The following is a 22,666-nucleotide window of genomic DNA, read 5'->3' as shown; positions in this document are numbered from 1 at the left end:
TGCAAAGAGGAAAGCTGTATTTTTATAAAGAATAAATATTTGTGCTTAAAGAGCAAGTGTTGGAAAACACTATTTGTTCTAGTTCCAGATTGTCTTAGTGAATGTATAGGTAAGCATTGAGCTATCATGTGAAGCTCGTTGAGCTGTAAATGCTCACATTTGCTGGTTTTAGAACATGAGTAAAAATGAAAAATATTAAAACTATGTTCTGCACCTCAGTACTTGATGTATATGCTACATCCAAATTTATGGTGTCAGCTTATGTTGTGCAATATGAGCAAATGCATTTGCAATGAGTATATTATAGCGAAAGAGATGGAATAATTGGTATTTGCCTATTCACAAAAGTGATAGAACAGAAGGTTGTTTCTTGTTTTCTGTATTATTTTTTTGTGGGTGGTATTTTACTTATAAGACATTATTTCTCAGGATACCACATGTTCTCAGGAGATAGTTCAGGACTGATAATAGTTTGGGATACACCTGTCAAAGGAAGTTCTCAACACCTTTTTCAACACTGGAAGATAAATAAGGTAAACGGGTTTCTTAAACTAGTTTTGTAATTTTTACATGAACTGTTTCATATCTATAAATCTGATTTGAATAAATTTTTTTATACATTACCTTTTAACTGTATAGATGTATTTTCTTTAAAAATTGGTATAGGAGAACTGATACAATGTGCAGCAATTCACTGACTTAATTTTTTTTAATAGTTTTGCAACGTAATTGGGTTGGGCACTGGAACAGGCTCCCCAGGGAAGTGGTCACATCACCAAGCTTGAGAAAGTTCAAGAAGTGTTGGACTGTCAGGCACATGGTTTGACTCTTGGGGCTCTCCTGTGTAGGGTCAGGAGTTGGTCTTTGATGTTCATAGTGGGGCCCTTGCGACTAAGGATATTCTAGGATCCTGTGGTTCTATATTTTTTTTCTATATAAAACATGAAAATACTTGGGGTTTGATAGCACTGTATTAACAGGTAAATGCTAATGTGTTAAGTTTGTTCTCTAGAGACAAAAAAAATAGACCACAGGCTTTACAAATCACCTTTGTTCATACTTCAGAACCGTAATGTTCAGTCAGCATTTCTGTCATCAGCTTAATTTTTTTAAAATTCAGTCACAACAGAATCTGCCTCATGGTTGTAAAAAGTTGATGTCTAGGATGTAATGCCTTGATATAGGAACAAACTTTTTCCTTATCCAAATAAAATGAATTGAGCAGAAGAAGAGTAATGCGAGAGAAAAATGGGCAATAACATGTAAAAACATGAGTTTTAAAACACAAAGTTATATAATTTTCTTTATTTTCCATCTTTCTGTAGGAAATAAAAGAAAATGATATTAAAGGAACACCAATAAATCATTTGGAAGTGCATCCGAATGGAAGGCATTTATTAATCCATGCCAAAGACAGTACCCTGAGAATTATGGACCTCAGAATGTTAGTATTTTTGGTGACAAATGTGTATTTCCTTTCTGTTTTAAAATTTACTTGGGGGAATAAAGTACCACAAAGGTATTAGTTGTGTAGTTGGGAAGGAGAAAGATGTCCTAATAATCAAGGATAGAAATGTTAGGGTTAGGAAATGGTTTCAAAACACTGCTCTGTTACAGACCTTTTGGGTGATATTGAGTAAGACTTTTAGCATAGAGTATCTAAAAATTACTAGATTACTTGGGAGCCTAAAGTGGCATGAAGAATACAATGTTAGTCTTGTAAAGATTGAAATCCCTTTTAAAATGCAGTCTGGGCATGAAAAGAACTTGGTAACATACATGTGTTAGTTTTGCATTTTCAAGACTCTGTGAAGGATATTTTGATGATGAAATGGAAGATGATCATAAATACTGAAAAACGCAGTGGTGTACATATTATGGTGTATTAAGCAGGCTATGAGATATTTTTGTACAAGTTTTCTCATTCTTGATAGTTATAAGCATGATTCTTTGATGATAAACTAAAATAAAAACCAAGAAGATTACAGACTCGCTTGAGTTTCATGTTGGGAGAATGACCAGTTCAACCCAATAATCAAATCACAGCAGCATGTTACTCAGAGCTTTATACAATTGGGTTTTTAATATCTTGAAGGATGGAGATTTTATGACTTTTGTGAGTAACATGTTCTAGTGCTCATTCACCCTCAAAGTAAAAGACTTTTTTCTTACATTTTAAACAGAATTAGCTATATTTCAATTTATGTCCATTCCCTCTTGCCCTTTCATTGGGTGGGAGTGGGCAGAGTCTCTCACCAATCACTTTCATATGTTGATAAGATGCGCTTGGAAAGTCACATTAAAGATGTGAACAAGTTTTCTGAATGTTTCATCCTTAATTTCATAGATTTCTTTCTGCCCCTCACTACACAGAAAATCCCTGGAGGTATTTAAAAGATGTGTAGGTGTGGCCCTTAGGTACATGGTTTAGTAGTGGACGGGACAGTGCTAAGTTAACAGTTGGACTAATGATCTTGAAGGTGTTTTCCAAGCTAAGCAGTTCTGTTATTGGACTGGATTGAATGTTTGAACTAGGACTTTACTGTATTATAGTGCACTTTTCTCTTTTACTGTGGATGATGACTTATAATGGCCATGCTAGGAGCTAAACTGTCCACTCAACTGAAGCATGAAATTGCTGGATTAAGAGAGGGAACCTGTAGTTTTTGAGTTAGTGTTCTTCTGTTGCTCCTCTTTCTAAAATGTGCAGAGAGTTTTAGTTTGAGAGGGAAAAATGGGCATGCATATTAATCTTTAAGAAAGAGTTTAATATGGGGTGCAATTTCACAATTATTTTAAGCAAGTTTATCCATAGAACGTACCATCTCCTGCAATCTCCCACACCTTTGGCCATGTATTCCTAGCATTTCCTTTTTATCATCTCTATAGATCTTTTGATGAGGGGCAAGTCAGATCAGTGAGCTGATTCAACTAAAAATTAGCCTACAAATACAAATGATTAATTTTCATTTTAATCAACTACCTGATCAAACTCATCTGATAGCTGCCCAAACACTAGAGAAGAAATGAGGGAGAGCCTGGGAAAATAAGGGTGGAGAGGACACCACCAGGACTGCTACTTTGACCACAGCCCACAGTTACATTGACTTAAGTCTATCAATAAACCACAGGGTCAGATACCCAGCAGTGATAACTTTACACGTCAGCATTAACTGTTCATTCCCTGCATGAGAAAAGAGGGGGTGGAGGTCACGGATGAACACAATTCACTTTGATTGACAGCTGGTTGCTCTTAACTTTCCCCTTTCAACTTGCTTTTTTATCTTTTTGGATAATGCTGCTGTCCTGTCACTTAGGTATGTGATCGGGATTTGGTTTGGGTTCAGTCCTCTCCTTGGGGTTTCATGTGAAGGCTAGTTTTACATCTTGCAGGGCTCTCCTAAAGACATCTCAGAGATGCTATCTTTCTTATTCATACAGCTAAAATTCTTATTTGGGTTAATATGGTCTCGCACTGGGATCTTTAAGGCATCCTTTTCTCTTACTTGCCAAATAGAATTTCATCTAGGGTATCCGCATTTGGAATATTGTTTAAAATAATTTTACTGTCGTATTAAATGCATTGCACTTCTCCCAGTATACCTCCATTGTTTCTGCAGTAACAAATTTGAAAAGATACTGTCTTCTGTCCTTGAGGGCTACAGTGGCCTATTGCTGTTCTTCTTTCTTCCAATTCTGCATTGTAGTATTGCTGCTGGGTTAGTCTCCATGTTGAACTTTGATACCTTTTTCTAGGCTATGCCTCATGTTTAAAATAGCCTCTTACAAGCTGACTTATGCTTCTTTCTATCCTTTTGTGGATTCTCTCCTACTTGATGCCTACAAACTGTTTGACAGTAGATCATTATGACTGTGCTGACCAGGAGTGTTTTACTGAAAAAAGATTAGGCTACCTAAGTTGCAAAATAATATTAAACATATCAATAGTAAATCAACGTTTATGTCTGAAATCCGTTGATTCTACTACTGGTTTTCTAACCAAGGAGACATTAGTCTGAAGAGCTGAAGAGAGCTGCTGGGTAAGTTTAATGATTCAAGCTCAAGAAGCATAATGAAAACTTTTTTGGCAGAGCTTGGAGTAATAGTGACAATTTCCCCATTTTTTTGCAAAGCCCAGGATCAAGATAGTGCAAATTACTGCATCTCTATCTGTTCTCTAGATCTGAGGATTTCCTTTTTCTGCTGAAAGACAAGGATGTACACTTTCACCTATACTGTCAGGTGCATTATGAAGGTCAGGGAAAAGAAAGGATAAACACTGCACTCTGCAAAAAGTGTGTGCTTGTGTTTGGGATGCGAGGTATATTGATTTTTCTGAGGAATAGAGGGGGGAACTGACACTTAAAAAGTTACATTGTCTATTCTGAACGTATCTGCTATATCTGCAAACTTTCTTTATCTTTAGCTTGGCTGCAAAGAAATACATAGGTGCCACAAATTACAGAGAAAAGATTCACAGCACCTTAACACCATGTGGTACATTCCTGTTTTCAGGAAGTGAAGATGGAAAGGCTTATGTTTGGAATCCAGAAACAGGTAACTAATTATTTTATGGACTTAAGCCAGATTGTCAAGGCTGAGGGGGAAAGGATTTTTTAAGGTTTATTGAAACACTTTTGTTACGGAATTAAACTTTGGTAAGATGTTCTTAAATCCTGAAGCTTCAGCTCCACCTTTTAAATAGCTGTTACTAATCTCAGATTTAATTCTCTAGAGGAAATTAATAGAGGTAACATTTGTAATATCCAGCATGACTGGAGCACCTGAGGCTCAGCTTTTTGTATACTGCAACTCTTTACATGTGGTGAGGATCTTAAAATGGAATGCACAAAAAATGTTTTAGGTCAGGTAAGTTTTTCTGTTGTGTTGTTTAGATTTGAGAATCAAATCTCTCTTGTTCAGAACCACTTCATCTCTGTGGTGGGCAGTCAGAGATGGAATATTTTTGGTGTGTGGTATATAAGGTTCCTCTGTGAATTAGTCCCCAAGCCAAGGAGTTTCAAAATAGCTACCAAAATTTTTCTGAAAAAATGTGACGAAAATGTAGGATAGAGTTTCTTGTACAGGAGGTAAAAGAGACAAAAATAAGAGTAGAAAGTAGCAGAATACCATTTTGGATTTGATGACATTATATTCTGTCTGTAATTATAATCTATATAATTTTTTAAAATAAAAAAAGTAAATATTTTAAAACTGGCAGATAACTAACAGATCTGTTTTGAATTTCTTTCCATGTTTCCAGCTACATTAACTTGAATCTCTGCCACTACATAATTTGCCTGAAACTTAAAAAAAATAATAATAATAAAAGGAGGGAGGAACTTTGTTATTAATATGTTTTTATTGGGTTTTGACTTTGTTTACACACTGTATTTGCATTTGTAGTGCCATCAGCTGAAGAGCTAATTTTATTTATATTTTTTAATAATTCTCTGCTCAACTTTCACTCCTGTCAGTACTGTATAGCTGAAATCCACAAGTAAGATGGCTATCTTTGTACAATGCAAGCACAAACAAATACTGTGGAACGCCACCTTTCCAGAACTTGCTTATCAGAACAAGAGAACTCAGCTAACCTGGTGCATCCTCTGGCATTTCCTGCAGCTATTGCAACAGCAATAACTTTTCTGACTTACTGAATAACTTAAAATCATGCAATATTTCCTTTGTCTTATGCCAAAATGCTACTTCTCAATGAGGAAATTGACTGAACAACATTTATTTACAGTGGCAGACACTGCAGTAATACTAGCTTTAACCAGCTGTTATTTTCCTGTATTGAATTTGTTTCAGATATGTTCCTGTGGCATTAATAAACTTTTTTCACTTCTGCAGGAGATCAGGTGGCCATATATTCTGAACTCTCCTTCACATCTCCACTTCGTGATGTTGCCTTTCATCCACATGAACACATGGTGTCTTTTTGTGCCTTTGGTCAAAACCATCCAATACTTGTATACATTTATGATTATAAAGGTACAGTACAAATTTTCTTGATACTCACCTGTAAGTATTTTGTATTTATAAGTGGTTTGCTAGTATTGGTACTTCTTTCAAAGGAAATAGAAAACAGTCATTTGATGATAATGCATATCTTTTTCTGGGAGATACCAAAACTGAATTGAACATGATCCTGCACAACCTGCTCTAAGTGATGCCACTTTAAGCAAGGGTTTTGGCCAAGCCAAAATCACCAGAGGTCCCTCAAGTTTAAATTTGTTTTTGTATTTCGTACTGTGTGATTTTTGCAGCACTTTATCATATATAGGCAGCATCATACAAAAGCTCTTTTTCCAGTATCAAGATGAATTATGGAACCAGAAAATACAATCGTTTGGGAAACTAATTAGGAGCTTAATAGGAATCTCAATAGTTTGTGCCAGCTATGTTACAAAATAATGTTGAGGAGCTGTATAGAAATGAATGAGAGTGTACAGACTTTTAATAAATAGCTGTTACATCTGTGATGTGATTATGTGAGAGATATGTTTATTCCCAATGTTATATTGAAGAGAAGATAGTGATAAATGCTAATTTTGAATTTTTGGTATACAAAATAAAATTCAGATTGTGCTTTGCAGGCTTTTTTGGTAGTTGTGTTCAAGTAAGAACATTTGCATCTAGAGAGTTAATGTGTTAATATGAATTATGCAGTAATTTTTTTGTTTGAATTATGTTTGCAGGGAACAGATCTGTAAAGCTAATCCTGTCTTTATACACTGGCTTTTTAAGTAATGTAGTAATGGGATTACTCATATAAAATCTCAGTGTAGGTTGTCTATTGAATTGGTTGACTTTTACAGGAATATTAAGTGGAATGACTGTGCAATCAATATTCAGTGCTAAACTTCAATTAAGTAGGATATATCTGTACTTTGGAAAAAGTTTAAAAAACAATGAAATTTTTGGGGGGGTGAAGGGTTTCTTTAAAATTTTTTGATTGTTGAGCAGACAGTGAGTCTTAAAAAACTTAACACTGTAGTTTGAAAAAATATATATGTGCATACACATTTAGAGATCACACAGATAGCACAGTCATAGTTATTTGTGTCTTCTGACTGCTGACAGTAAGACTTTGCATAGGTTGTGGTCTTTTTCTTGCATTGTTGGTTACTATCTTTTTGTTCCTATTTTGGTTAAAAGCACCCTCTTTGCTTTTAGAATATAGTCATACTGTCATAGTGTTGAAAGATTTAAACATATAGTAAAGCTAATTTTAGTCACACACAATTTTTAAGGCTCCGACATTATGTATTTTAGATACACCAACAGTTCTATTAATATCCTAGGCAGAACTTGCATGAAGAATTCTTTTAACCTTTGTTGGCTTGAGACCATAGTACAAAAAACTGCAAAAGTCAATTTGTCAGTCAGTGTGTCCTGTGCATGTATAATATGTCTGTCAGCTTCTGAAATAATTGCTCAAATATAATAAACTCACTTGAACTAGGCTGGAAAAAAATGTGAAATGTCACTGACTTGAACTCAGTGCAAGCTTTATAACTTTATTGCCTTTGAAAAATTCCTTTCTCTTCCCACTCCCTCCCCCCACCCAATGCCAATATTTCTGCATGAGGAGCACTGTTGTTCATAAGCAATACAAAAATACCAGTTCTGTATGAGAGGCTGCTGAACACAGATAACAGAATTGAGATATTTTTATCAGAAGAGTTAGGGAAAAAAAAAGGGGTAGTAAGGGGAATGTAATTTTCAGGTTTTCCCTATAGCACTATTGGTACAGCTTCTGATGGTGTTTGACTGAAGATGTGGCTGACAAAATGGCTGCAATCCTTCAGTGGGTTTTTTTTCCCATGGCAATGTAAGGCTTCACCTGAGACATTAATATTGGTTATTTCTACAGTTGCACAACAGGAAGCTGAACTCGTAAGAGATCTCAGTTCATCACTTACCACAGCTGCACCAAGAGAGCCACACTTCTTTAGCAGTTTTTCTGAAATTCCTGTACAAAAGAGCTCAGTGATGTCTCCAGCAGATCAGTTTGTCAATGTTGCAAGAGCATCAATGAGAATGCAGAAGGTGAAACAAAAACTTGATTCTGTTATGGTAAGTCAGATTTAATTAATTTCAGAAGTTTGTAATCTTCCCATATTCTGGAACTGGTATACATAAAAAACCATATGTGTTGTCATGGCATCTGGTCTTTGGAAATTAATAAATCTCTCACTAATATTAATGCAGGTGTAAGTAGCTCTTAAGAAAAGAGCAATCATAAAAACCTTAATTTTGTTTTTCAAGTACTGATGACAAGGGATGTTTTTATGCTAGTGCCCGTCGCTGTTTGTCCATCTATGTGAAATCACAGATCCATAAATCATTACGGCTGAGCTTCCTGTCCACCTTAAAAATTGTATGTGGCGTAAATGGCAGGGGTTTTAGGGAGCTGCAGGGCTGGGAGGAAAGCATGGTCTTCCCTGTGCTGGGCACAGCTGTTTCAAGCCAGCTCAGTGAAGGATGATATGGACCCACTGCACAACTGAAACTGGAACCAAACAGAATATGGCATCTCTGAGAAAACAGACTTAAGAAAAGTCAGAACTGACTAGAGACAGGAAACACCACAGCAGAGGAGATATGCAAAGGAAAATGTGTCAGGGGGCACAAGTGAAGATACAAGGAGGAGGGATGTGAGGGGTTGTGTGAAATGAGATGTGAAAGAAGACACAGAAGGAGGCATGAAGGTGATGCAAGAGACACAAAACAATGCAGAAATAGAAATATGGGGGAAATAACAGAGTAGGCTTGAAGAGAGAGACAAGAGATATATGAGGGCACACAAAAGAAAATACAGCTAATGGTACACCTCTGAAGGGGCTGCAATTCATGGAAGAATGCATGCTGGACAGGTACAATCCCAAAGGGGATTTTGTCTGGTGGAGGATCCATACTAAAGCAGTTGAAAAGAGCAAGAAACAAGAAGAGTCAAAAAGAGCAAGTCACTATGCAGTAACCTCACTGTACTGCCCCACTCATCCGTTGCCTCTCCAAAGGGACTGAGTGCAACATAATGGCAAAAGCAAGGAGACTGGGGACTAGAAAGGAGAAAAAAGCGGTGCCTGAAGGGCAGACAGACAAAGAGAGATGAAAAGTGTTTTCTTTGGATGGGTGTTTTACTATTTGTCTTGTTTCTCAATACCCAAATTGGTAATTAAAACTTTTGTAATTGGCAATAAATTTAATTAAATTAAATTCCCCGACTTGAGACAATTTTGCATGCAGCAAGGATGCAGAATGTTCCTGAATATCACTGTGAAGTTATAATTACTTTTCACAATAACTTGAACTGCATTTGGGTTTGCACTTACTATTTTTCATTTTGAAGTACTTTTGAGTATGTGTAGATTTTTTAAATGTAGTTTTAGGTTTTGTCTGCATTAAAAAGTAGTGAATCACAAAAGAAGCAGATGAGTAGATGAAAGCAGTTGTTCCTGAGGTTGCTGTAACTACTGTCATCATGCTGTAGGGGTTTTACTTTGGATTAGATTTAGTCTGGTTCCTTGGCTTTGGCATCCCTATTAGGCCGGAGTTTTGAAACTCTCTGGAAGAGAGCTATCCCACAGACCTTTGATTTTTGAACTGTGAACTCCCAGTGAACCCCTTCATGAAACACCACATGCTAGCTCTCATGGATAACAGTGGCAAGCTGCTTCTACCTTTCAGTTACATGTGGCCTGATACATGGAAGCAAACCTTTTTTCTGCCTTCTGCTCATTCTCTTCCTACTCATTTAGAGTGAGCACAAGTGCCTTCAAGTTGTGTATCAGAGAAGGGCACAACATGGAGAGGATGGAGCATGTAGCCTTGTGTCTGGGACAAGTACCCCAGGAAGATACTCCAGGATAAATTTTTACTGTTCTGGATATCTGGTCATGAAGAAAAAGATGGGGATAGAGAATTTATGAGAGTATTTATCATTGCACTGTTTATTCCCAGATTAACCAGTGGTTCTGGACTGTGGGAGACAAATCTGGTTTAGCAGAACCATGTAACTAGATGAAATAGAAAGCCTACAACTGTGTTTGGGAGAATTAACTTTCAGCCACTGGAGTTTTGTAACCTTAGGTTTCCATTGACCAGTTTGGGATGAGTAAGTCCACTGTGAGCAGAGACATGATCAGTGCTTTTGACAGCATCCTCCAAAACTCTCTACCTGTGTGGGAGATGTCAAAAAGTTCATCTGAGTCTTCTCACTGTGTGAGTTTCCAAACAGTACAGGATGGTGGTTGAAAGCATCCACATCCAGTTTGCTATCTGTCACATAGCAGTAGTGATTATAAACACTGAGAGTCCTTCCTTGCATGGCCTTAAACCACTGGGATATTGGGGAGAAGATTTCTTTGAAAGGAGTCTTGATGCTGATCTTTCCAGAGATCCAACATGACACTCAGGGGACAGCAGAAGATCTTTTTCAAGCAGGGATAGGATCATTTTTTGCATGTGGCTGCAATAATGCCTGCCTGATTTATCCCATTCTGGACAGCCCCAGAGTAAAATATATAACATTAAAACTTAAAATTTCTACTCATTTGTAATTGGGAATTATTTTTTGATGTGTGTGCAATTCCCTTTCTCATATGAAAAATGATGGCTCTGTGCAAGCAGGCTTTGCTGGAAGGCTTGTTAGAATGCACACTCACATAAATGGTTTTCTAAAGTGTTTGTCAGAGTAGAACTCTTAAAAGTTGCCACTCAGCCACATGTGTGAGAATGTGCTAATATTTCTGGGAACAGACAAGCAAAAATGGAAAAAGATGACTTTAGGAAACCACACATAGGGGTGGTTTGCTGCCCTGTGGTCAAGTTGGAACATTAAAAATCCAGGTGAAAACACAGGTGTTACTTTGTATGTATTTCACAGAATCACAGAATATGTTGAGTTGGAAGGGACCCCCAGAGATCAAGTCCAGCTCCTGGCCCTGCACAGCGCCATCCCCAAGAGTCACACCATGTGCCCCAGAGCATTGCCCACACACTCCTTGAACTCCGGCAGGCTGATGCTGTCACCACTTCCCTCGGGAGCCTGTTCCAGTGCCCAGCCACCCTCTGGGTGAAAAAACATTTTCCAACCTAAACTTCCCCTGACACAACTTCAGGCCATTTCCTCAGGTCCTGTCACTGGGCACCAGAGAAAAGACCAGTGCCTGCCCCTCCTCTTCCTCTCATGAGGGAGTTGTAGATGGCAATGAGGTCTCTCCTCAATCTCCTCCAGATTGAACAGACCAAGTGACCCCAGCCACTCCTCATACAGCTTCCCTTCAAGGCCCTTCACCATTTTTTTTGCCCTCCTTTGGACACTCTCTAATAGTTTAATGTCTTTCTTATGTTATGTCACCTGAAACTGCACACAGCACTCAAGGTGGGGCTGCCCCAGTGCACAGTAGTCCTGGTCTTTGGGTCATGTTTGCATGCCCTTGTCCCAGAGATGTAGGAAATACCATGTTGGGACAAGCATGGTGGCAGCATACCTTGCAGACCTGGCCTAAGGTAATGCCTGGAGTCATGTTTTATGAGACAAAGGTGCTGGAACATAAAAACAGGAAATCTGACAAAACAGGGGTCTCTGGTTTTAACATGTGTGAACTTAGCAGCATAGCTGCTGGATTCAAAACTTAACTTTTAAGTGCAGAGTTTGGAGTTCTGTGACTTAGATACAGGATTGGAAAAGAAAATGTCAGTACATTAAAGTTTGGGTTAAGCTAGATAGAAATAGAGAGTACTCTGATCCTGTATGAGCTTGAGGTCTTTGTCTTATGACCCATGCCTTTTTTCCAGGTCCCTTTAGAACCAATAGCTTTTTATTTTTCTGTTTTTCTTCTTTGTTACCTGAACATGAACCTTAATGAATTAGGAGATAGATGAAGTTTCTTTTCTTCTCCTCTGCAACATTGCCATTCTTATTAACCCAGAAATTGTGTAATTAGAACTGAGAGTTGACTATTGTGCTAAAGCTTTAGCAATTCACAAAAGCCAAGACCGTTTGATAGAAAAGGTAAAAATTAATTTCTGTATGGAGCCAGAATGCAGAATCAGCTTGTGTACCACACAGAGAAATTACAGAGTAGTGAATCTTGGCAGCAGTTATTATTATTTATCTCTGCCTAAGGGAACTAATACTAATGTATGATTCTATTCATAGAAGTTTTTGATAGGAAAACATTTAACTCATCTCTGGCTCTTGGGAGTGCTCATAAGTGGTTTTCATTCAATGTTACTGTTTGTTTTTTAAATTTCACTTCTATCTAGCAGTGAAAAAACCTGTTTTTAACTATCCATAACAAGGGGACGATATATGTTGTGTAGGTGTGGAGAGAAGGGCTTTCTTTGAAGATGTAGTATTCCAGCTCTGAAATTGGGCTTTTAGATGCTTGACCCCTTTGTCGCACTCACGAATAGCATCAGTGTATACTCTGTAGTACTAGACTTGGAATCAATTATATGTTGGCTGCCTTATCTCTCAATATATGAATGCTTCTAAGTTAAAGTATGATTAGCTTTTCCAGTCTTTACTTCATGATGTATTTCTGAAAAGTGTTATTAAAAGGTTATCAAAGTGGTTACCAAAATTCTGATACTCGGAGCATTATAAATACAATGTTAGACAAGTAGAATGTAAAAGTATTCTTTCCTATGTACAGAAATGCTTACAACTATTTGGTTTTTGTTTTTTGTCCTTTGAGTGTATTTATTGCTGTGGCACAATTCATAAAGGAAGTAGGTACTGTTGGAGAATCCAGAAGCTTACATCTCGGATTGCATGGAATGTACTGAACTTCCATCACTGAGCTGTACAACTGTAAAATATGTTCATAAACAATACTTTTGTGTAGTATACATCAAATACTAGAGTCCTTTCAGATGGTCTCCTTTTAAAATTTAGTGGAGATGCAAAATACATCTTCTTGTGTTGAAATAGAACAGAATTTAAAGCCACTGCTTTTCAGAAAAAAGCGTGCAACCCTTTTGGGGAACACATAAACATGATACTGATACTATCTAAGCCATCAAGTGGAAGAAGAGGGAAACTTGTGCTTTTGTCTGCAACAAAAACCTAGAGGCAGAGCTGGATGCCCAAGTGGTGTGTATTTTTTCATGCTACCATTTTCAGTCTTGTAAGAATCTGTCCTCTGGTTCATCTTGGTTTTGGTAAATTCTGAAATACCATGCTTGACTTCCGGGGTTTAGTGCAGATCTGGAAGGTAAGAATTCTGTAGTAACTTACTATAACTTCTACCTGAAGATGGAAAACCAGAATTCATAATATATTAAGTACTGAGGACTCTTTTTAAAACATTGCCTATTTTGTGAATGTTCTTGGCCTAGTACAAGAAAATGGTGCAATGTTCCTGCAGGCTGAAATAGCTGTTTCACTCAATTGTGCCAGCAATACAAAATTTTTATCTACAAACTACCAGGAAAGGTACTGGTGTTCTACAATCTTATCATATGTATAAGAAATGTGCAGTATTTTTAAAATCTCTTTTTTAATTTTTTATCATATTAGTAGAGAACATGGATGTATTTTATAAGCCATGGTGCATCTGATATCCTATAATCCTGTGCATTTCATTTGCTATGTAAAGATAACCTTTATAAACCTCTTCTCCATTTCTCTTCTCCAAGCAGATACTGTTGAATCATTGTGATTTCATAAACTGATTGTTGATATGAAATGGCTGAATTATTACTAGAAGCTTTATATAGGTAAAATACTTAATAGCTTATAAAAGCTTTGCCAGAATTTTACTTTGTCTTTAAGAAATGTTTTATTATAGAAAGGTTTCAGAAATTGTGATGAATTTTTCTTGCCATTTCATTAAATTTTCTAGGTTTAATAAAGTTGCCTGTGTTAGAAAAAGTTGAACAAATAATGGAGTTTTTTTCTGTGATTTGTTTTTCACTTGATTCCCTCCCCACCGCTGTCTGAAAATCTTACAAAGCAGGTCAGGTTCTTAAAGTCTGTCATATTTTTCTATGTTAGAAGATTCTTTGCCTAATAAGAATTTTTTTATGCATTCTTCATTTTTGGCAACCAACAGGTGAATTTTAAAGCAGCACAGTCAAAATAGATGTATGTGTTGGTTTTGCCTAGGTTAGAGTTAAACCATGACCTCTTTCACCATTGTACGTGTCTCAGTGACTTACGTTTTATATAAATGGTATGCCAGCCAGAAAATGAATTTCATTCATTTTTTAGCATAAAAATATACTTTTATAATAATTTTATCAGAGAGCAAAATAAGTTGGTGTTAAGAATTTTTACTGTGTGAGGATTTTAGTGGTTGTTTCTTTAATTTTGTTTTCAGTTTTCCTGTACTAGCTTTCCTGCCACAAAAGTTCGTACAGTTCGTAAAGTTAAGGAAAAGTTACTCACTGATTAAGGACTTCTACTGTGTGTGGGTTTTACTGATTGGTTTTGTTTTAAGTTTTACCCTATTACCTGTCTAGTCATAAATGTTGGTACAGTTACAGAGTAGTTACTCCATGTTATAAACAGGGCTGTCTGAGTATTGCTATGTGTCTTGGGATGTCCAAACTGGCACACTATGTTTATTCAAATAGTATTTTAAAGCAGAGAAAGCTGGATTCATTCATGTTAAAACCCAGCAAATTACTTCTCCTTCTGCCAGCTGGCTTGTTGTCACCAAGTTGTTGAGAAAGCAGCTTTTATTAGAAACTTTTAATAAGAGAAAATACTTTAAATGGGCACTGAGTCAATTAATAATATTAATGACAGTTTTGGTAATGATTATTGGGGCTGTGATAGAGTTTCTTGCAACATGAAGAACATTCTTCCTGCCTGAAAGGAGGTTGTGGCAAGGTGGGGGGTTGACCTCTTCTCCCGGGCAACAAGTGACAGGGCAATAAGAAATGGCCACAAGATGCATCAGAGGAGGTTCAGGTTGGACATCAGAAAGAATTTCTTCACTGAAAAGGTGGTTAAGTATTAGAACTGTCTGTCCAGGGAGGTGGTGGAGTCACCATTCCTTGAAATGTTCAAGAAATTATGGGATTTGGCACTTAGTGCTGTGGTTTAGCTGACAGGGTGGTATTTGTTCAAAGGCTGGACTCAGTAGTCTTGGAGGTCTTTACCAACTCGATTTTGTGTTTGGTGCAGAAAGGAAATGGATCGTGGCTCAAGTACTAAGAGACTCTAACTGAGAGTTAAAGAATGATAGACAAGATTAAGCTGAGAGTATAACCAGGTACAGGGGGGCTGGGGGGAGTTTGTGTTGTGTGTGGTAGGTGGGGTGGGGTTAAAAACATCTGAGTACCTGAAGCTCTGTGCTGTGTTTAGAGTCATAACACCCTAATGTCTTTTACCAGCAGGTATGAAGGAGTAGGTTTGTATGTGTGACAAAATTTGAGTTAGAAGAATTGCTGGTGTCTTATTTTTCATAACAGAAAGAGAAATAAAATCATAGGACAAGTATCTTTGTGTGTGGACAGGTTACATCCATTTTTCATTTGCAAAAAAAAGCCATTTTAAAATTAACTATTGAAGTAATGGATTTTTTTCCCCCCTGGTCATATGTTTTTTGATAGCATTAATCATAGCATGAAGTCACAGTTTACATAATAAGCTACTTGGCTCTTACTAAACAAGACAAATCTACTTTTTACTGTTGTTGATGGTGACATAGCCCATTTCTACTAGGATGTGTATATCTAGGCATGTTCTTAAGCTGAAATGCCAGTTTTATCCAATTCCAGAAAGGTCGTTCTCTTCACGTTTAATGGCTGAATCCTGTGTCGTTCTCTTTGTATTTAATGGCTGAGTCCTCTGTATAACTGAGCCTTTATTTAACTGTTTTGTTTCTTGTACAAAGAATTTAGTGTTCCTAGTGACTAAATGAAAGAAGCTTACTATTCCAAGTGTTTATAATAATCTTAATTTCTCCTTAACATTTTTTTTAAAGACAGAAAAAGAAAAAAGGAAGAAAGCTTTTGAAGTAACATGTAATTGAAATGCCAGAACTCTGGCAGAGCTAAGGAACTGAGTATACATAATTACTTTGTGATGAGACATAGCATCTGTAGACAATGACTAAACTGTAGCATGAAGCCTCTTTTAGTGTCAATTTTTATATGTATGCCCTGGTCACTTCTGGGCTTCTATGAGGAAAAACAGCTGAGCACTCAAGTTACAAGGAAACCATACTGCCATGTAGACAAGTTCCTGATCTGGATAATCAGAGTAAGAGGACTGTAGAAGCCTCAGGGGAACATACTTGCTTCAGACAAGCAAAGTAAATCTATTTCAGTTTTGCTTGTGTGTGGGGATAATATCTCATTTTAGCTATGTTTGGTTTTTCTACTTAGCCTAGAGCTATCTAAGACCAGAAGAGGTTATCTCTAAGTGATTGCAGGACTTCGACCACAATAGAATTCCAGCTTTCATTGGAGTCCTTCTAGTGCTACTGTCATAGAAGCGATTGTACTTTTACATAGATGTAAACTTGATTCAAACTTGCATTGCAAATTTAAAAGCCGTAGTGCCATATTCCTACTTTAAGCATTATTGCCTATGTATTTTCTTCTAGCATTGAGAAAAATATGAATTTGTATTATGGGGTTTTGTTATTTCAGATTCAGCTTTTAAATTCTGAAGAATAATGTCTTAATGCTTTTAAACTGTCTTTGAAAGCAGTGTCCTAGAGACATAAAGTTTCAGAAGAGAAACCTAAAACTAAGAGATTGAAAAGTAATATAGAGCTGACCAACTTGATTAGGCTCGCAAGTATATATGGAAATGTTGATTATATTGATTGCAAAGGTCATTAAATTGCATTCTTAGGAAAAAGAGAAAGTGCTTTTGTCACCTTGTCAAGTCTTAGAGCATTCTATTTTTTGTCTCATGCAATTCACTTTTAATGTGAAAACTAGTTCCACTGAAAATGTGTATTTGCATAATTTGCATAGAGCTGCCCTAACACAGAAAATGCAAGTAGTCTTTGTTTAAACTTGGCAAAAATTATATAGGTATCTTTACTGTGACAAAAATGATACAAATGTTTTAACTCTTAGTTTTACTCTGTTCATGATAGTAGTAAACTGTGTCTTTGATAAAGCTGTGGTTTGGGCATGAAGCAAGTGGAGCCTGTTGTGAAAAATAAGTAAATTGATGGTTGGCTATCTTAGCCAACTTTGCTCGTTGTTGTAAAGGTATTTAGCAATGCCTTCCCACAGCATGCATTTCAAAAAAAAAAGATTGCTTCATTTTGTTCTGTGGGTAGTCTTATGTCCGCCTGTTGTAGGAGAATTAATTCTTTTTCGTGGAACACTGTACTTCACCTGGAAACAGTTGTGCTTGAATCACTAGTCCTCAGTTACTAACTGAGTGCTTCCCATTTCTTTTAACATGTGCTTTTTTTTTCCTCCTTGGGCCTCTTAGAGATTTAAATAATGCTTAAGAGCTAGTGGCAGAAAGGTCATTAAAACTCAGGTTTTGTCTCTGCTTTGGATGGGCAGTCTTTTATAGCTCACCTGCATTCAGCTTCACTGCCATAAAGGGGAGGAATTAATCACTTCCTGTGAGGTTGCTTAGATTTAAAACTTCATTTTTAAAAGCTCTTTTATTAAAAATGGTTTTTATCTTGTTTTTAAGGGCCTGGAGAAGAAGGAAGTATTCTAAGAGAACTTACGCTGCATTTTAGTACGGGTGATTTTCTTAAATCTTCAGGACCACACGTTCAGTCTTCTCTTGTGTGTGTCTGTTGCACTTGATTTCAAAGCGTGCTATTTCGCATGTATAGTGAGAGTGTTTGCATAGTACAGCAGGAAAATAAAGAGAGGTTAATTAAATGTTGTACAGGAATAATTTACATAGAGTTCCATATCTCTTAAACAGTTCGTTCAAGGACCAGAATCAAAACAAGTTTAGCTTCATAATTCTTCCTTCCAGGATGAACTGGGGAGGCATCTCCTAAGTGCTAGTTTTCAATAGTTTGCTCTGCCCTGTTTAGTTTGGTTTCCAAAGGCCAGTATATTCAACCTGTCTTCATTTCCTGGTATTACCTGAAACTTAATTTTTGATAGCAAATTTGAAAGAGACTTCCATTAAAATATTTGACTGGCAAGCCTCCATTTGTCTTATAGTGTAGTGTGCACTCAGCAAGGAATTCATGCAAAGGGGAGATCTTCTCATTCATCTAGGGAGAAAGGCTCTCCCTAGAGCTTACAGTGGATTAAAGAAGATGAAACACTGGAATGCTGAACTCGGAACATTTGCAGAACAGATTGTTTTTACTGTGTTTTAGTAAACACATAAGCTAATGGCTTTCCACCATTTTTTTTATCAGGGAAAACTTTATAATAATGAAGTTTACTTGCTTGCATATGTAAATGTAGGAAAATCAGATTGTTTTTGTTGTTGCAGTTGTTCAGAAAAACAGGCCTCCATTCTGAAAACATTTCACAGCTTCTGTTTACTAGCATTCATTTAAATTTGTACACTGTAGTAAAATCTAGCAGGTTTAAGGCTTTTAAAAATCATGTTCAATGATTAATCTGATTTTCTATCTTGCTTTTCTTTTTGTTGAAGTAGTCATTACAATTGTGCGCCTTTGTGGCAAGAGTCCCTTGTTAGTCAAAGACAGTTTTTACTATAAACTTCCCTCCACAGAATTAAATCCATATTCCTGCACAAAAAACAGACATGTTAAGATGAAGGTCTAGTGTAGTGGTGCAGAGCAGATGGTGGCAGATACTCTCTGGCCCAGTCAAGTAATTCAACACACATTTTTACTGCTATACTACCTGCATTCCAGTACACCTACCAAGACCCAAATATTATGCATTATTGAATAGAATAATATTTATTGAATTACAGAAGTAATAGATAGATAAAATATATCATTTTTGAGATAGTTAAACTAGAGTGAATTGGTGATTGTCTCCTTTCTTTAAACAGAATTTACAAGCCAGTAGTTTGAAAATTTGCAAAATATCACTGGCCTACAACTGAAGTTTAAGGTTCTGATTTGGAGTTTACTGAGGCCAGAGGTAGTGCTCCACTGATTGGGAGCTTTTAGTTGGGTTAAGTGACCATGTGCATTTATTCTATGTGATGAAACAGGCTTGACTTTTGAAAAGGTCAAGAACTATGGTGTCTTACGTAAATAACTCATAAGAATTTTAGCATATGAATATCTTTCTTGAAGAAAGTTGCAAGTATTTTATTCAAAGCCTATTTTTCTTCCCCTTTGGCTTTGGTGTATTAAGGCAGTGAAAATATAGTTAACAAACAGTAAAATTCTCAATTGGATCAACTAAAGCTTAAGATAATTAAATTTTTTTTTATAGACTGTATTGGATAATACGTCAAGAGTAAAATTTGGGAAGGGCTTTTGATTTGTAATAGTTGTATATTTATCAAGAAACTCCATAGGAAAACAGATTTTAACTACATTATCTTTGTTGCTATGGAAATTAGGACTGGAATGATGTGTAATTTACATGTAGGAAGTGTCTGGGATCTTGGTGTTTATTGCTTTGCAGAAATCAGTTTTGTGCTAGGACTGGTTTAGGATTTTTTTTTCTATAATGGTGAGTATCTCTTCATGGATGTAGCGTAGGTTGAGTACTCAAAAGTTAGAAATTATTTTACATTTACAAGTTTATGACCGTATGTAAATGTCGTCTTCTTTTTATACATGAAGATGGAACGAGATGCTGGTTCAAATAATTCTGTTTGCACTGCTTGAGAGTTAGTGTCCATATATAAGCACACAATTCAGTTTATAGCTGCGCCAGTAATTTTTCCAAGTCTGTATCTCCAAATACTAAAAAAAAAAAAAAAATTGAAGTTGTTAGTCATCATCAACTTGAGTTTTACTTTTTTTCCTGGAATTTAATAGTTATTTACAGTAAGCAAATATTTCTTTTCTAGCTATTGCATCAGTAAGTCACCCAGGAAATTACACTTCACTTTCTGATTTGTCTTCCTATTACAGGCGAGCTCAAATCTCTTGCTTCCTGCATCATCATCTCTGTCACCACACTCCAAGCTAAGACTGCCAGGCACTCTGAGTACTCCACTGAATCCTCTGTATACTTTCACTACTGAGGGCGGTAAGTATTTTTATTTCTTCACTCTTTCTAGGGAATGGCTGATAACTTCTATGAGAATTTTTTTTTCTGCCTTTCTAAATTTTGCTGTGTAGCTCTTTCAGGGAGTAACCCAATTTTGTTATATGTGATATTGTTTAAGTGCAGTGTGATACAGTCCAATAGTGATGCATGTTCCTTTGTAATGCTTTTTTTTCTTTAAGCTGTACACTTATTTATTAGTGCTGTAAGTTCCTAGAAGAGGATGAGATTGTCAGCTTTTCTTAATTTAATATTTTGATAATATTTTAATGCTTACCGAAGTATCTTAAGCATGGAAACTCAAAAAGAATGGAATTTTAAAGCATATATACTAATAGAAGAACCATAGTGCTTGATAGTCTCTTTGCAGTTGTGTTTAATCTGTTTTTAGATTTTTTTTCCTAAAGATATTTTGTATTGAAAGTGTTTGAGAAAAAGGTAAGCAATGCAATTATATACATTTGTGATGCTTACTTAGCTAATAATATGTTTTGTTGCTAATCACAGTATTTAATAATAAAATTTATAATTTCATGCAATTTTCTCTTTTTCTGGGCACCTGTAAAATAAGACAGAAAATTGGAACCTTAATTTCGAAGTGTTTTTGTTTTGTATCCTTGAGAAGAGTAAAAAGAATTCCAGAGGGAGGGTGGAATATATAATGAAATGAAAACAGGTAATAGAGATTTAAAATGTAGATAATAAAGATAGGAATAATCTCTGTAATTATATAGAATTATCTCCTAAAGGCAGACAATTTTTTTTGCAAATGAAGTTATGATTACATTTTCTGAGCAGCTGGGGAAATGATCCTTAGCATGGTCTAAATGATTGACCACTGGTCTCAGAATTGCTCTTAGTCAGTTTCCCCATGCAAATGGCCATACGCCCATTAACTTCTGGATTTTCTACCTTAACGAAAGAGCTTAGGGCCATCATAATATTCATCTGTTGCCCAATGGATTTCCACAGTGTGTAAATCTTACAGAAGCAGTAGAACACATATACTTACATATTGTGAATGTTTAAAGTAAGTGGACTAACACTTAAAAGAACATTAACATATACTTTAAGTTGTTCTAAATGGATATTCCTGGTATTGCTCAAACCAAGGAATTTTATTTTCTTGAATTTTGCTTTGTGCAGAAGCGCAGGTAAAAGTGTTGATGGAGAGACTTCCTAAACACCACGAGCAAACATAAATGTATGTTACAGCTCTTCATGTACAATCCCAATGTTTTCGTTTCTAAAACTGACTGATAATTCCAAGATGATCCACAGGTACAGGGTATTATTTATACAAGGAAAACATAGTAAAAAAGGAACTATAGTAAAGAAGAAGCCATGAAGATTTTTAAGGGAAGGCAACCATAAAAATACTAGTGGGCCACAACTGAAAGAGATTTTTCTGTAAGAAAATCTTTTAAAATCGCTAATTACTTCTCTGTTGTTTTGGGGGCCTTCAAGTTGTTCTACTGTGGTAGAGTTGTTTTCAGTGAAACATGAAAAAGATTCACTCATCTATTTCATCATTCCCCATTGGTTATAAACTGTAAAGATAAGTGCTTGTATTCATAGTGCCTAACTGCCAGTTAAATTTTGGTTTTGAATAATAGAAAATCGATTGATTTATGGATTGTGCTGGAAGGACAGAACCTTTATTTTCTATGTTGGTTTTATATACAAAATATATTTTCTTTTTTTACTTATGTTAATTGGGATGTTGCATTGTTAACAATTGCCTGTACTAGAGTTCCAGCAGATGGTTGCATAATCCTGAAGGTTATGTTGACAGTTCAGTTCTGTCACCTTTTGCTGCGTGTTCAGTGCTTCTTAAGGCAAAATGCAGAATTCCCATTCACATGCATAAACCTCTGTTAGCAATATATGTAACCACATAACTGGTGTATGTGCATGCTCTAGTAGTTTGGTAAGGTGGAGCTGATGTCTTGTAGTATGGACAGTGTAGTAGCCTGAATATATGCAGCCTTCTCTTTTTAAAAGACAGTTTAATTGCCTAGGTCTTGTCTGAGGTAGGAAACAGTGGAAAAACAGTGTTTCCATCTTTGTGATTGTAGTGGTTTGGTCCAAAATACTCATTACTGTTTATCTGCTGTGAGATAAGAATTAGGAGAAATGCAAAACAGGCACCAAACTTGAACGAATATAAAGAAGTTTATTAACAGACCTAAAAGAAGAAAAAAAATTATACCACCTTCAGAACTCTCCTCCTCCCCCCACCTTCCTCCCTTCTCCCACTGACAATGTTCAAAGACAACCCTTAAGATGTTCAGTCTGTTTACCACTTCCATAATAACCTTGTTCAGTCCATTTAGAAAGAGAAGTCTCTTCTTGCTCATGCTATGAAAACATTATCACAACGAGACAGCCGCCCACTTCCAAATATTGTTCAGTCCATTTAGGAAGAGGAGTCTCTCTGCCTGCGTGTGAGTCCTTTCCCCCGACTTGCAGCTTTTCCCGCAACTGCTTTCGAGGGTCCACTCTTGAAGTTTTTTGGGGTACAATTTTAAGGTTGAGC

General features: G+C 36.4%; 1 protein-coding gene across 2 annotated transcripts in view; it reads left to right on the top strand.

The window, feature by feature from the left end:
* AHI1 (Abelson helper integration site 1) overlaps window positions 1–22,666 on the top strand; it is a 91,889-nt gene that overhangs the window by 24,497 nt on the left and 44,726 nt on the right. For both annotated transcript variants that reach the window (XM_008637859.2, XM_017739656.1), the window contains 6 exons: window positions 430–533; window positions 1,326–1,444; window positions 4,427–4,557; window positions 5,857–5,997; window positions 7,883–8,085; window positions 19,992–20,109. In XM_008637859.2, the coding sequence (XP_008636081.1) occupies window positions 430–533; window positions 1,326–1,444; window positions 4,427–4,557; window positions 5,857–5,997; window positions 7,883–8,085; window positions 19,992–20,109 (816 nt within the window). The remainder of the gene's footprint in view (window positions 1–429; window positions 534–1,325; window positions 1,445–4,426; window positions 4,558–5,856; window positions 5,998–7,882; window positions 8,086–19,991; window positions 20,110–22,666) is intronic.

Source organism: Corvus brachyrhynchos, unplaced genomic scaffold (assembly GCF_000691975.1).
Source record: "Corvus brachyrhynchos isolate BGI_N302 unplaced genomic scaffold, ASM69197v1 scaffold14, whole genome shotgun sequence".
NCBI classification, from domain to species: Eukaryota; Metazoa; Chordata; class Aves; order Passeriformes; family Corvidae; genus Corvus; species Corvus brachyrhynchos.
This window is presented reverse-complemented; position numbering and strand designations above follow the sequence as displayed.